Source organism: Vombatus ursinus, unplaced genomic scaffold, assembly GCF_900497805.2.
Source record: "Vombatus ursinus unplaced genomic scaffold, bare-nosed wombat genome assembly UNPS02014962.1, whole genome shotgun sequence".
Lineage (NCBI taxonomy): Eukaryota > Metazoa > Chordata > Mammalia > Diprotodontia > Vombatidae > Vombatus > Vombatus ursinus.
In genome coordinates this window covers 378,511-394,952 of record NW_020954740.1, presented here as the reverse complement: position 1 = coordinate 394,952, position 16,442 = coordinate 378,511, and the positions used below count along the sequence as shown (strand labels likewise).

At 33.6% G+C, this 16,442-nt stretch overlaps 1 protein-coding gene across 2 annotated transcripts in view; it reads left to right on the top strand.

Moving 5' to 3' along the window:
- The window catches only part of KLHL15 (kelch like family member 15), a 57,143-nt gene that overhangs the window by 22,298 nt on the left and 18,403 nt on the right, over positions 1-16,442 (top strand). For both annotated transcript variants that reach the window (XM_027845447.1, XM_027845448.1), the window contains exon 2: positions 182-893. In XM_027845447.1, the coding sequence (XP_027701248.1) occupies positions 189-893 (705 nt within the window). In that variant the 5' untranslated portion in view covers positions 182-188. The remainder of the gene's footprint in view (positions 1-181; positions 894-16,442) is intronic.

Here is a 16,442-nt window from a genome sequence, read left to right as displayed (position 1 = left end):
AAACCAAAACAGCATAACTTGCAAGCAGTATTCTTTGTTACCTGTAAGAGCTTGCATATTAGGAGTAAGATGACACAGTTCAGATAATTGTTTAAGTATGTTTAATCTAGAAGAGTTTATTTAGATGTCTTCAAAATATGGGAATGATTAATGCTGTTTATTTTGATTACTTTTTTTTCAGGTGATTCATGGCAGGGGACGTGGAAGGGTTTAGTTCCTCCATCCATGACACCAGTGTCTCTGCTGGGTTCAGAGCACTGTATGAGGAGGGATTGCTTCTTGATGTCACACTTGTCATTGAAGATCACCAATTCCAGGCCCATAAAGCACTCCTTGCCACCCAGAGTGACTACTTCAGGATAATGTTCACAGCTGACATGAGGGAGCGAGATCAGGACAAAATTCATTTGAAAGGTCTGACTGCTACAGGCTTCAGCCATGTCCTACAATTCATGTACTATGGAACTATAGAACTGAGTATGAATACTGTTCATGAAATCCTACAGGCTGCCATGTATGTTCAACTTATAGAAGTGGTGAAGTTCTGCTGCTCTTTTCTCTTAGCCAAAATCTGCTTAGAAAATTGTGCAGAAATTATGAGACTCTTAGATGATTTTGGTGTAAACATCGAGGGAGTCAGGGAGAAGTTGGACTCCTTTCTGCTAGAGAACTTTGTGCCACTAATGTCAAGACCTGACTTCCTGTCCTATCTGAGCTTTGAAAAGCTTATGTCTTATTTGGATAATGACCGTCTGAGCAGGTTCCCAGAGATAGAACTGTACGAGGCTGTTCAGTCTTGGCTGCGGCATGATAGAAGACGCTGGAGACATACCGATACCATCATTCAGAACATCAGGTTTTGTTTGATGACCCCATCCAGTGTTTTTGAGAAGGTTGGTGCATTTGAAAGCAATAGACAGGATTCCTCATTTAGCTAGGGCAGCATGCCTTCCGTAGGTGAGAGAGCTGTACCTGTCAGAAAGAGGAGAAATTAGTTTGGCTAATAATGTATGAAGGAGATTAATTTTTGAGGTATCTAGTTTTTTGAAGATTTTTTTGGTGAAAGATAAGCCAGATAGGTTTTATAGTGTGTTATTAGGATCTAGGTTGTTTTTTTTTTTCCCAAAACTTAACTTTAAATAGGCTTAATCTAAGTAAGATATAAGGTGTTTTCATATAGAATGCTATGTATTTTCTTCAGCTTTTCTTTTCACAAAGTGACTGACTTTGAAGTGAGCAAAGCTGTGTTTAATTTTTTATTGTGACACATTGAAACAGTGAACTTGTTCAGTTTTGTAGAGATTGAAGCAGACAAATAATTTAGAGTTTTATGTCACAAAGCACAATATTCCATTGACCATTAAGGAAATATGTTAATGACATACACAATTGTAAGATCATTATTGCTTCAGCTAAAAACTAATAAGTATTAGTAGTAATTCTTTATTCATTTTACCTAGTCATATTGCTTTGTTTGCATTGTGAATACTGATCAAATTTGACTGTTTAATGTTTCCTTGTAAATAGAGTAGAGGTTCCTAGTCTCTATTTTGATCAAAATACCCTTTTGCACTTTCAGCCATTTCTATTAACTTAAAAAATAGTCTCTTTTCCTAGATTTTTTTTTTACTTTTATGTCCCATGTCTCACCTGTGATTTACTTTTTGCCCAAAGGATAGAAAATAATTTTTGAAACTGCTTAACTTAATTGGCTTCTAGTCACATTGTTATCTCTAGGGCTTAGTTTGCCTGATCTGTGCTTTCTTTTCTAGATTTACACATACTCAGTCCCTAAATTAAGCCTTTCCCTAGCATTTATTCTCAGTCATGAAGCTTCTGAAAAAAGATTTCTTTGTATTACTAGCAAAATCAGGAAAATTATGACTCTGATACATCATGGTATCTGATATTTTTCAGGGGGAGTGAGGTAGTGGGGAGAATGCTGAAGTGTCATTAACTAATACAGTCACTTAAAAGAGTTTAAATTTAAGGGGGTCTAATTATTTGAAATTTGTGAGTGTAAGAGAAGCATCTAAAACTAAAGACTAGACTACATTTCTTCAATATAATTGCTGATAATCAATCTTAAATGGCCAGCCCTTTTTAAAGGCATTTGTCCTTTGCTGTGATTTACTTTTGATTGATATCTCTTAATCTGCTTCTGTGTCTTGACCAAAGTTTTAAGTGTGGGAGTTGGAGATGCTTTTGCTGTCCATATTAAATGCTAATTCTTAGCTTCAAATGTGATATAAAACATTAATAGAGCCAGTCTGGCACATTCCTATCACAAAAACATTCTTTGCATTTTGGCCTTTTGTTGAAAGTCACTGCCAAAAAAATATATTGCTAAGCATGGTTTTCTTCAATTTCTTAGGAATGTCATTGAAACATATTGAGGAACTTGTTTAGTGAAGCTTGTAGGAAAATTTGCCTAGATGTATTTTTCTGTACAAGAGTTAATAACTAAGATTCCCTAATTTGGAATTGCAGACATTAAGAATTTTTTCCTGTAGATCATCTCTAGAAACAAAACTTCTAAATATAACAAAAATTTTCATTGGGAGGTAATAGAGTTTGCCCTTAGACTCTGTATAGATAACTAATTTTTTTAGCTCCTTGAAGATAGAGACCATGTCTTCTTCTTTTAAGCCTGAAGTAAACATACCTGAATGCCCATTGTCTCCAAGACACTGACTAAAAGTGATGTAGACACTTAGGTTCAAATACTGACTGTCCCATTTCTGATCTGTGTGATGTTGGTCATGTGATTTCACCTCCTGGGCTTCAGTTTGCACATCCTTAAAACAAGGGTATTAGACTAGATGATTTCCAGGGTCCCTTTTGGCTTTGAAAAACTAGCGCGTGTTCCATCACTATTAGACCTTTCCTTTGTAATTTGTTGTCCAAATTATACAAGTGAGGATGGGGTAGTGTTGATGTGTTTGGGGGTTTTGTATTCTTCAAGATTTTGAAAAATGCAGCAGTGATGTAAATTACTTCTGAGCATTTAATATTGTTATTTGTCATGAGAAGGCTTAAGGGATTTTATCATGTAGGGTAAATAATGTAAATTTTTAATGATTTCTGCTAGAGACTCTTGTGCCACCTATTTTAGAGATGAGAAATTTGGGATAACAGTTTTTCTGTCTCTGGTAAAACCTTTTTAAAAATTTGGTTAAGGACATGAATAAGTTTTATAACCAGTCAATATTTGTCTTTTTTTCATTCAAAATGGTCCCCCTCTTCTGATCTTGAATCCTGCCATTCAACTTTGAATGAGAATAAAACTGTAATAAAGAGTAAAAGGGTAAAAAAGTATCCTTATAGAGAGGTCCAGTATATTGAGACTCTAGAAATTCAGAAAAAGGATTTTTTATTGCCTGGAAACATTCATCCATATGTATATGCACACAGAGTAAAATTTTCTCTTATACATTCCTGAGAATTATGAGGGCTGCTATACATGACAGAAAATTATAAATGAGAGGAATTATTTGCATGATTGCCAGAGCTTCTGCAAAAGTTAACATTTTCCAGAGCAACATCTCTTCTTTAAGATCCTTTTTCTTTCCCAGGAAGCTGAGAAAATATGTGAAATAATTTAACTTAATCTGAAAATTTATGACAGTGTTGGTCATAATGGGAACAGTATCAGTAATAAAGGAGTCTGTCTTCAGCCAAGTTGAGTCATCACTAACACTGTTAAATTGAATCATACTACCTATGTGTGTACTTGAAAAAGAGCCCTTTGCTCTGCAGTTTTATTCTCTCACCATCAGTTTCTGTTAGTCCTTTTTAGCTCAGCTAAAAACAGACATCTCTGGTTTTTATATTGGGTGTCTGGGATTATCACTACCCCTCTTTGGGAAAAGAAAAGGGCCCTGAGGAGGTGATCCTGAGCTGGAAACACTGAAAGTGGCATCAAAGACTTTAGTATAGGTGACTGTGCAAAAATTAGTAAAAATTCTGACATTTTTTCAGGAATCTAAGAAATTTGATGGGACTGAAGAGAGGTGGAAAATTTTAAATTGTGAAAATGTAACTGAGGTTTCACTGTAAAATAGAAGAAAATTGAAAATAAAGCAAACTTTTAAGTATTCTGGCCCTTTGACATAACTTTTTTTAAAGTACTCTGATTTGAGTTATCCACAATGCATACCTAATTTGAAAGCATTTAATTATGCAAATGATTTGGGATGTGTTTTGCAAGTTCAAGTGAATAACTTCTGTAACTGTCACCACTGATAAGGCCTGACATTTGTCAATTTGAATTTGGTGATGTGGTTATTTAAATAGTCTAACCTTTGCTCTCTATTTGATCTTATGGGTTATTTAAAGTTATCTTATTGAAGTTAACAACTTAGGAAGTAAATATGTGCCCATTATGCTTGTTATTTTTGTATGGAATATATCTTTATAGTAAAATTGTGAAATCCATTAATTAAAATGACACAGTAGATCTTCAGTGCAATGAAATCTTATTAATTTTCACACCTAACATAACTACATCATAAATATAAGTAAGGGTAAGACATACCAACTAACCTCTTAGAAATTATTAGTATGTGCTCAAAATAATAATTGAAAATATTGTATTTTACCAGCTAAAGGGAAATCTTAATTTTAAATTACTTACAAAATTTTTTAAAGATTCTCTTAAAGTAAGAAAAAGCATACCAAAACAACTTTCATATTTAAACCTTTTTTCATTAATTTGCTGAAATTAGATTGTTTAAAAATTGTAAAGAAGTTTACATTTGATCCAGTAAGTTATGTAGTTATGTCCTAATGTGAGTAAACCTAATGTGTGAAAATTTGAGTTTGCAAAAGTTTAATTCAAGAACAATATTTTACATCAAGTAGTAGTGTATTACAGGATTCCTTTAAATGTCATGCTCGTGAATTGCGTTCAAAATATAATGTAATTTGGAAGTCTTAAAGGAATATCTTTAATACATATAGCACTTGTTTCTCTAAGCTTATAAAATAAAGCAAAGCAGAATTTTAAGGTATGTAACATGGATTTTGTGTATAACAAATTTTTTGTAGAATTTGAAATTGTTTTTCATTTTAGGATTTTTATAGGCATAGTCATGCTGACTACATTTTATAAAATGTTATAGTTTCCTTATTTCAATGAAATATTTGTGTAATTTGAAAATCTTTTCACTAGTCATGTAGGGAAATCTAACTTCATTAATGCTGAAAATAATCTGAATCAGAGTAAACACAGTTCTTTAGCAAAGCTTACTAAAATGGAATTTTTTAAGTGGCTTAAGAAGCAGAAGTTATGATTTTAAGGGAGAGGCTACCTTTTTAAATATTAGAAAATGTTTGGAAGTCATCTTGAAACTAAAAGTATTTAAAGATCAGAAAGAGTACCAGGAATATAAATCATGAAGATTTATTAACAGAGCAAACCTTAACAAAAAAGTAAAACATAATTTTCCAAGCATTTTCTTCCTTGGAATACTTACTATGTAGCATTAATATAGACTGTTTTGATTGTTGGAATTTAAGTTTGGTTAAATTTAATTTTTTAATATAGTAAAAACTTCTGGTTGGGTGCCTTGATTAACTGTGGGATAACCCATTTATCTGTTGACTTAAGTAGAAGAAACCTAGAGGGGAAAATATCAATTTCCTCCAATAACAATAGTTCCTATTAATTATAATTTATAATCTATATATTATATTATATATAATTAATAAATTATATAATTTATAATATGAAATTATAATTTTCCAGGTATTTTCTTCACAGTATAAGGTAGGTAGTGCAAATACTATTTTCATATTTTGGATGAGGAAACAGACTCAAAAAGGTTAAATGATTTGCCCATGATCACAGCAAACCACACAGATAGAAGATAGAAGTCCCTGAGAAATTTCATATATTGCAAAAAATAAAGTTTGATTTGAATTGTACTAAGCTGGAGATGTTTCTCCAGTACTAAGGTACTTGAAAAATACTTGCTGAAGTAAACGGATTTAAAGAGACTGTGTAAGAAATGCAAGTTTGAAGTTAACTTCTGGTTATTCTAAAATAAACCTAGACTGGAAGCTAAATCAGATTTTTTGCTTTTTATCAAAACTTTGGTTCCTGTAGATTCAAAGCACAGAAAATAGAAAGCTTCAGGAGTTCTTGGGAGATGACAGGTAAATGGGTTAAGTGTACTCATAATGGGTGCACTTCTCACGCTGAGCGTAAGAAAGATGGCTCTACTTTCTGTAAGACCACCTTTTTTCCCCTCTTCCCTTTCTCTTTCTCCTTTCTCTCCCTTCTTTCTCCTTTTTTCCCACCACCCCTTCTTTGATAGTGACATCAGGTATTTTTTCTCTTCTCTGGAGCTTTCAAACAGACATTAAATGTACATCTTCAGATCCACTAGACTCTACCTGTAGACTTTTCTGTGTTCACTATGATGCTAATTGCTTAAGGGTGCCAGTTAACTAGGCTGTTACTGTTTTAAGGTCTTCTTAGAGGGCTCACTAAATAGGTGGTATGAACCTGTTCATAAATTCAATCTTATCTGCTCTCTCCACTTGCCTTCCTTCCATTTAGGTCTTCAAAGCAGCTGTGTTCTGAAGAGTTAGGAGAATGAGAGAGACCTGAAAACAAAGGCAGGGGAAAATTGGTAATTAACTGTGAAGCCAGGGGAGAGGAAAAAAATGTCCAAAAAAGGGAATGCTACTCTGACCTGTAAAAGGGGAATAAAGTTTTTTTCAGTGAAAGCGGGAAAGAAAGTAAACAGAAAGATAAAGGAAAAATAGCCAAAGGGAAAAGAGAATGAGATCCAGAAATGAAAAAAAAAAAGTAAGAAAATACAAAGTTAGGTGAATAATTAAATTATGGGTTTCTTTTTATAAATTTTTAATTGTAAAGAAAATTCCATAAATATTGCAGATAACCATTGCTTAAGAACATCCTGGAGTCATTTTTTAAAGATACAATTTTAACACTTTTTTTTTTGCTCTTTTCTCTATGCTTTAACATTTGTGTGTAAATAAAAGTTAATTTGCAGTCAATCCCGTTTTAAAAAAGCTTTTCAGAGTCGAGTAACTGATTTTTTTTCCACTTGGAGTACAGCTGTAGAAACAGGATTTTAAAAACTACTTCCTTAGAATTTAGTTTCAACCATCTAAGTGCTAATGTAATTAAACAACAAAACACCTTTATTTTGGAGTTCTTATTTTTCAATAACAATTTTCATGTGTCCCTACTTTTAATGTACTCTTGTTTCTAATGGGACTTCTATTTTACCTGTTGGATTAAAATTAGACTTTTTTAGTATTTGTCTTTGCATTATTTCCCCACCCACTTTATTTCTGTAATAGGCAAATGGAATAGAAGATTCACAAAGTTTTCCTGAAGAGTTAACATGGAGAGTTTGTGCCTTACAAAGATGGAAAGATGAAACATAGCTCATTGTCTAAATTCAGGCCTACCTGGAGCTTGGAAGTATCAATACCATTTATTATTTGTTATTTCAGTTCAGTCAAAATAGCTTATTGATTAATTTTTTGCTTAGCATGATTTTATGTTTAGTTTTAAATAATTAAGTTGATTACTTGCCCTTGCAATACTTATTTTCCCTATGAAAATATTTTAGCGTGATAGAAAAAAATTTAAAGCTCTGTTTCTGCATTTTGTAGAGTTTAATCTAACAATTAAATTTGTAACCTTAATTTTTATGTTTCTGATATGAGACAAGGTGTTAGGCTTGAAGTAAGAAAGACCTGGATTTAGATCCCAACTTTGACTTTATCCATGTGATCCTGGGCAAGTTATTTAACTTTTATGTCCCTTAGGGCAGTTCCCTAGGACTCTTCTACCAAGTCATACACCCAGGGACTCCCTATGACAAAATCACCAATCTCTTGTATGTTGCATTCTTTTGATAAATGCAAGCATGATTTTGATGTAAGCAGCAGTCATTGGGCATGAACTTTACTATTTTCTTCCCTACAAAAGCATGTGGAGGTTTTTCTCTAATTTAGGTTTCATTTAGTTCTAAGTATTTTTATCTGTAGACTCTACTAGTTTTTAAGAAATAGTGAGAATTAGCATTATAGGCAGGACAGGAAGGAATGCTTATCTTTGAATATTTTTTTTTAGCCTTGAAAACAGAGGAAAAACAAAAAACTGATGAATTTAGTTTTATAAAAATTTTAATTTCTAAAAATGAATGGAAAAACACCAAAGCTTTACTATTATAGAAGAGTATCTTGTAGCCTGTGTGTATGTATAGTAGTAGAGTAATAATAATAATAAACATTTCTGTGAGGCATTGTGCTAAGCAATTTACAAATATCTCATTTGATTCTCAAAACAACCCTGGAAGGTAGGTGCTATTATGCCATTTAACAGATGAGGAAACTGAGGCAAACAAGGATCAAGTAATTTACCCAGGATCAAATGGCTAATAGTTGTCTGAGGCTGGATTTCATTCAGTTCTTCCTGACTCTAGCCCAGTGCTCTATCTACTGTACCATCTGTATGTTTGTACATACACACACATTATGTATGCATGTGTGTATATATTATATATACATATGTGTGTGTATAAATATATATGTATGTGTATACATATATAACATCATGGACCTGAAAAGTCAACTGAAAGTGGTTGTCTAAAATATTTATTGACTGACAGCTTAACTTAGCACACTGTTGTGTATAATATAGTTGTGACTATCTAAGAGAACCTTATAATAATTTGTTCAAAAATTATTTCTATAATTTGAGTGAAGAAACCTGGTAGATGAAGTGTTGGATACAAAGATGAATGACATTTTGTCACTACCCATAAAGAATTTATAATGTAATGAGTGATGAAGTGCACCAAAAACTACATACTGCAATGTAATGTGGTTGTATTGGTACTTCAGTGGGAGTCTAAAGAAAGTGTAGGAGTTAATAAAAGCAAAGTAATTACTTGTTCCTGGGAAGATTCCAGAAGGTTTTGTAGGAAAAATAGCATTTGTGCTTAACCTCCAAGAATGAGCAAGATTTCACCAAAATTGATGGACATTCTAGACAAGAAGAACAGTAATAGTCAGACAAAGTCTTTTCAGGGGTAGGAAACTGCAGAGCATATTTAGGGACTGGAATAGTAGGAAAAGGTGGGGTTCTGAAAAGTTGGGAAATAAGGACCAAGAAATTTAGGACTTTGAATGTCCTCCGTGCTCAAGAATTTGGACGGTACTTGGTAGGTAATGGTGAACTACTAAAGGTTTTTGGAGAGGATGATGTGATTAGAGTTATATTCTAAGACCAAACGTTTTGGTCTTAGGACCTCTTCATACTCTTAAAAATTATTGAGTGCCTTGAAGAGTTTTTATATATGTGGGTCATATTTATCAATTAAAACTGAAGAAAATTTTTTGATGTATTCATTTAAAAACATAATAAATCTATTACTTAAATTTTTTAATGACAAAGAAAACCTGTTTTCCAAAAGAAAAAAAATTAGTGGGGAGTGGCATTGTTTTTACAATTTTGCAAATCTCTTTAATGTCTGGTTAATAGAGGACAGCTGTATTCTCTTAATCTGCTTCTTCATTCTGTTTTGATATGTTGTTTCAGTTGAAATATATTAAGAAAATCTGGCCTTATACAGATATGTAATTAGAAAAGAGAGGAATATTTTAGTAGGCAAATAATGTCAACTCAATAAAAATTGTTTTGACCTTGATGGCTCCCGGAAAGGGTCTAAGGGGCTAAGGACCACACTTTGAGAATTAGCTGCCCTACACTGTCTTGTAACAGTATATAGAAGATATTTAGGAAGAGAAATGGGAATCAGGGAAAACAAGAGGACTTTGTATGGAAGGTATGATTGATAGGTCTTAGGAATTAATTTAGTTTGAACTTTTAAGGTTGTCATAAATTTTGGGAGATATTCTTAGTTTTACCTTAAGTATTTAATAGAAATTTTCCTTAATCAGTTTTCCTATTAGGACAATGGTATTTTTTGTTAAAAATAAAAGCTTATAATATACAAAGTGTTTTAATACTTTGTTTGAACCCTACAATAACCCTGTCAACTAGGAAGGTCATATCTGCTTATTTCTCTTTACATAAGAAGGAAGCTGAGGCCCAGAGCATTTTAGTGGTAGAGTCAGAATTGTATTAAGGTCTTCTGACTTAATTTACGTATCTTTTATTTAAAGGTAAATACACATGCCATTCTTTTGTAAAGCTGACCAGTCAAGCCTTTATTCTGTGCTAGGCACAGTGCTAAGCTTTGCGGTTACAAAGAAAGGTAAAAACAATCTCATGGGATTCCCTGAGGAATATACATTGGAATGAGGGAGACAACCTGTAAATTATTGTACATAAAAGTATATAGAGTAAATGGAAAATAATTTTAGAGGGGAAGGTATTAGCAGCTGGAGGGACCAGGAAAGGCCTCCTGCAGAATGTAGGACTTGTGCAGAATCTTGAAGGAAATGTGAGGCAAGAGAGCATTTCAGTCCTGGGGTACAGCCAGTAGAAATTCACCATCAGAAGATGGAGTGTCTTGTTCAGGGAACATCAAAGAAGCTAGTGTCATTGGACTGTAGAATACATGGAGTCAAGGAGAGGATAAGAAGTCTGGAGAAGTAGGAAGGAGCCAAATTATGAAGGAAAACCAAACAATGAGTTTTATATTTTATCTTAAAGGAAAAAGGACGCTGGGTGGCATAATGGATATAGTACTGGACTTGGAGGTAAGAAGACCTCAGTTTGAATCCTGGTTAACTAGCTTTGTGACCCCAGGCAAATAACTTAACCTCTCCCAGCCTCAGTTTTGTCATCTGTAAAATGAGGATCAAATAAGATAATATGTGTAAAGGACTTTGCAAATCTTAAAATATTATGTAATTGCTATTATTTTTATTGATAGCAAATCTACTAGAGCTTATTGAGTGGAGGAAATGACATGGTCAGACTTGTGCTTTAGGAAAATCAGCTTGGCATTTGAATTAGATGATAGCTTAGAGTCAGAAGAAACCAGAGGAAGAAGAAAACAACCAGTTTATTTCAGCAGTCCAGGAGGAAAGTGATAAGACCTATCTATACTAGAGATGCCCCTAGGTGAGTGGAGAAAAGTATATCCACAGGACTCGGCAACAAATTATGCATGTGGGATGGGTTTGAGTGAGGGGTCAGGTGGCCAATTCTGACATTAAAATTGCAGACCTCCATGACAAGGAGGATGGGGATACCTTGAATTGTAATTGGGAAGGAGGGAAGGTTTTGGAGAAAAGATAACAGATTATTAAGTTTGAGATGTCTACAGGAGATTTAATATATTTTATACTTAACATAGTACATTCTAGTTTAGAGAGTGTTTTAGAACAATAATTTCATGAAGTAGATAGGATCAGCATCCTCTTTTTATAAATATGGAAGCTAAGACTCACTGAAGTTAAGTGACTTACCTACACTTGGTACATGGTATGTAGCAAAGCAATTTAAAACTGAGTTTTTCCTCAGACCTGTATTCCTCCTATAGCTTTGACTTGAAATTAGGAGAGTTTTTTTGTTTCTGTTTCTAAAGAGAAACTATATGCTGTGGGAACCCAGATTAGAATTAACATATTCGATAAAACTATTAACCAAAATAGCACTGATTGTATGTTTAAAATTTAAAGTAGTTCTTAAAAAGCTGGGAGAAATTGCCATGGTCTTCCATAGCCAGGAAAGCGACAGTTCTTTAAAAGCTAATTGATAGGATGAGGGCTTATGACTTTTCAGATCAAGTACTCTGGAGCCCTTTTCCACTTCCACTTTCCAAGAGACTACAAGCCTATATTTGCATTTTGAGTTTTAAAGGGAAGAGAGAAGTGCAAAAACTAAGCTAATGATATGATGGGAATTGACTACAATTGTGATTAAGGAGGAAAAAAGCGAGGCAACTGGGATCAACTAGAGCTTGTACAATGTTGACAGGAAGTGGCCTTTTATCTGTCAAAAGCCTTACATTTCTTTCTCCCTTTATCTCCTAATCCTGCCTCTCCTATATGAACACCCTGTTCTAGTCCTAGTCTAGTTTCATCATTCATTGTTGTTTTTTAACATTTATATCTTTGCTCATGCTATGTCATACCTAGAGTTTCTGTATCTCTTAGAACAATCTATTTCTCTTAATTCTCCCCTCTCCCTTTAAATGCTAGGCTAAATTCTACCTCCTCAGTGAAACTTTTCCTAGTGACCCTAAGCTACAATGATCTCTTATTTCTCTGAACTCCAATAGTATTTCATTTCTGTACCACTCATTTGACAGACAGTTGTTACTCATTTATTTATTCAAAAATCTTTGAGCACTGGATTTGAAGTAAAAGGACCTGACAACTCTTGACTTTCTTAGCACCAGTTTGATTTTCATAATTAGATGAATATGAGAATGGTAATGAATAGTAAATTGAGATAATTTTATTCACGTCACATATTCTGACATGCATTGTCTTATTTTAGATTTGTACTTCCTAGTAGACAAATACTATTCATAATAATCTGATAGTCACATGGTGCTTTAAGATTTGCAAAGTACTTTGCATAATCTCATTTCATAGAACCACCTCAGTGAGGCCCATGTTTTACAGGTGGGGAAATATATCCAGGCAGGGGAAGTAACTTGTCTGAGGTCACACTTAAAGTTAGTAGGTAGGTGTGGAGCCTAACTTGAAGGCCTACTTTAATCAAACCATCCTGAGTGGGCTTCCTTTAAATTCTGAATAGCAACTAGTGAAGTATTGTGTACACAATAACTGTTCACATATTTAACATGAAGATTAGGATTTCTTCTATTATCTAGGGTATGGACCCACGTAGTATAAGAAAATCAACTTTTCCTTTTGTCCTTTTTAATTTTTTTAGATGAAAATGAAACTATGTAGGTATATATACAACATATTTTCCAGGCTTTTAGGGCAAACTCATAGTGTTTTCTTTGATTCATCTGTGTTACCTCCTCTAAAGTTGCTTTTTACCTTCATATATTGTGCTATCTATTTGCTTTCATTCTCATCACAGTTGAATTTTGAACTAAACTAAATTAAACTAAACATGCTGTATATAATGTGCTTTACTGGTCATTGTGACCATTTTCGATGATTTTTAAAAAATATATTATTTGGAAAGACTCGATGTTAGTCTTTTTGTTTGTCTACTCTTTTAGATCATTAGGATACCATTCAAAGAACTGAATGGCATTCAATATATTTGAATACTATTGAAGTGAAAAAATATGGATAATATTACCTTTTTTCCATAACCAATTCCTCATGACAAAGGCTGTAGTCACATAAATATGATTTTCGAAAGTATTTTCAAATTCACAACATGACTATAAACGAAATAGGATTTGACCTTATTAATTTTAGTAAAGATGAAACTTTGTTCAGCAAATGCTTATTGAGCACCTACTAAATAAAAAGTAATACTCTAAGCCTTATAAAAGACATAGAAAGGTAGTCTCTGCCCTCTACAACTTAGTAGAGTAAATAATGCACATGCACAAATATAACAGCATAAAATAAATGACATTTGAGTGCCATCAGTGTTCTATGTAAATTCAGAGGAAGTACTCATGTTTCATAGAGAAGATAACATTTTAGCTGGACCTTAAAGCATAGATTGGATTTCAGTAGTTTGGGAGTGGGTAGCAAAGTAGAAGCATTTTTTTTTTTTAAGTAAATAGCATGAAGAAAAGCATCAAGTGGAATAGACTGCTTTGGAAGATTGTAGCTTCTTCATTTAGAGGATTTCAAGCAGAAACTAGATAATCACTCATTAGATATGTTTTAGTTGGTGATTCCTTTTGGTTATAGCTTGGACTTGAATGGCTGCTGAGGATCCTTCCAATTTTAAAAATTCTTTGATTCTGTGAATGGAAAAAAAAAATGGACAGAATTTGGTAAATGATTGGACACGAATGTGTCCAAGGAGAAGTCAATCAAAAATGACCACAAAAGTTTAAACAAGGTTTACTGGGAAAATGCTGGTTATGTTAAATTAGGAGGAAGAGGCCTGAGAAAAGGGGTATTATATTTGATTAAGAAGTTTTTAATAGGTGACTTTCTTTGAGACAAGGTCACACAGCTAGTAAGTGTCTGAGATCAGATTTGAACTTGGGTTCTCCCAACTCCAGAGCTGGTTGCTTTATCTACAGTGCTACCTAGCTGCCCAATAGGTGACTTTCAAGAATGTTGTTTGACTACTTTGATGGGGTTAGAAGCCAGATTGTACACTATTAAAGAGAGTTAGGAGATGCTAAATGTGGTAAACACTGAGTAGTATTCCCAAAATAAAATTTATTATAGTCTATCAGGAAACAACTAGTTATTAGTAGGGGAGTCAATTATGAATCAACTATCTTTGATCACAATGCCATTTTTTAAAGAAGGCAGATATCACTCTCATATTAGAAGAAAAATGAGAAGACACAGAGTGTAACTCCAACTTGACTTACATAATCAAACTTGACATTGAAAAATGGGAAATTGATCAAGAACATCTATATAGATTATCACTGTTTCCTTTAAAAGCTTAACCAATGTAAATTAGTTGCCACAATGAAGAGACCAGGAGAGCCTTTAAATCACCTTTGCTGCTGTTGTTTGTTTCAGTCGTGTCTGACTCTTAATGACCCCATTTGGGGTTTTCTGACAAAGATACTGGAGTAGTTTTCCATTTCTTCTCTAGCTAAATTTACAGATGAGACAAACAGGGTTAAGTGACTTGCCCAGGGTTGCAGTGTCTGAGGCTAGGTTCAAACTCAGGAAGATGAATCTTTTTGACTCCATTACTGACTCTCCCTCCCCTGTGCCACCTACCTGCCCTTAAACCACCCTTAACTAACAAAATTTGCCCTCATCAAGCAAAGAGACATAGTAGCCAAGGGCAGTATCATTTTTGAATGTAAATGTTTGTAAAATCTTAATGGAGGAGGAGAATGCAAGATTATGAGTCATGTTGCCTCATAAACTAGTGAGAAATACCGAAAGAAAAAAAACAAGTTTATAGAAAGTTTAGTTTGAGACTCAGTTGAGGAATAATATCTTAAAACATTTAAAAATGAAACAAGGATAACAGAACAAAATTAGGAAATATGTGTCATTTCTATAAACTCTTCCTCATTGATGACAGTGAAGGCACAACATTTGGATTTTAACATTGCAGTTTCCAATGTGCTATGTTAGGAAGCAGAAATAAGAAAACATTAGGAGTATTGTTCAGATTAGATCAATTACACATTGAGAGTTGTGCTGGAAGTAAAACGATTTTGAAGGTGTTGAGGAATCATTGCTTTTCTTTTCTTTTTTTTTTTGGTGAGGCAATTGGGGTTAAGTGACTTCCCCAGAGTCATACAGCTAAGTGAGTGTTATGTGTCTGAGGTCAGATTTAAACTTAGGTCCTCCCAACTCCAGGGCTGGTGCTGTATTCACTGCACCACCTAGCTGCCCCCAGGGATCATTTCTTAAGATATCTGAAAACTAAGAAGATAAGAAGTCTTAGAATATATCATGCACCTTATTACTAAGGATCGGTAACCTAGAAAGTATCAATAGCTACCAATCCATGTTCCTGCTTTCCTCATTTTGCAAAACCTTTGAGGGTAATCTATATATATATGGAGGGTGTCCTTGATGAAGGTATGAGCAGGGAACAGTCATACTTTTGCTAATTATATTCTTTAGTAGACCACTTTAATAGACTGAAAAAACACAGAAAAAAAATCACACTATGTTTTTTTTTTTTCGTTTTTGGTGAGCCAGTTGGGGTTAAATGACTTGCCCAGAGTCTGTTTTTTCTTTGACGACTATAAAAATGCATTTAATTTAGAAAAGCAAAATGCTGCCTTAAATTCTCTTCCAGCAGCATTTTCCATGCATATGTAAAAATCATATAAGATTTCCTAACATGTAATAAGAAAGAGAACTTTGTTCAGCTTTCTGATTATTAATATTAAACAAGGTACTAAATGAACAGGCTTAGAGGAAATTGGAAAGACTTCAAGCAGAACTTGATGAACAATTTAAACAATGTAACATTTTGGAGAAAGACAACTTTTAAAACTGTAATCATAAATCTTTAGTCCTCCGGACTAAAGAGGAATCATTCCACTTGCCTTCTGCCAGATAGATGTTGGTCTTATTAAATTAAGAATGAGACATGTATAGTTGTTGTGAAGCTTTTTTTCCCCTGATTGTTCTTTAGGCAGTGGGAGGCAGAGATAATAAAAGCTTGTAAAAATAAATAAAAGTTTTAAAAATGAAGTACACTTTGCCAAAGGGCTTTGCTTCTCTTATAGGAGATGCCTAATGCAAAATGAAAATGGAAGACTGTGATTTCCTGCAGATGGAGAGGCCCTTTACATCAGAGGTGCCAAACATAGGAATGAGATTAAAATGTAACTGGGAAATATTTGGTGAAATAAGTAAAAATACAA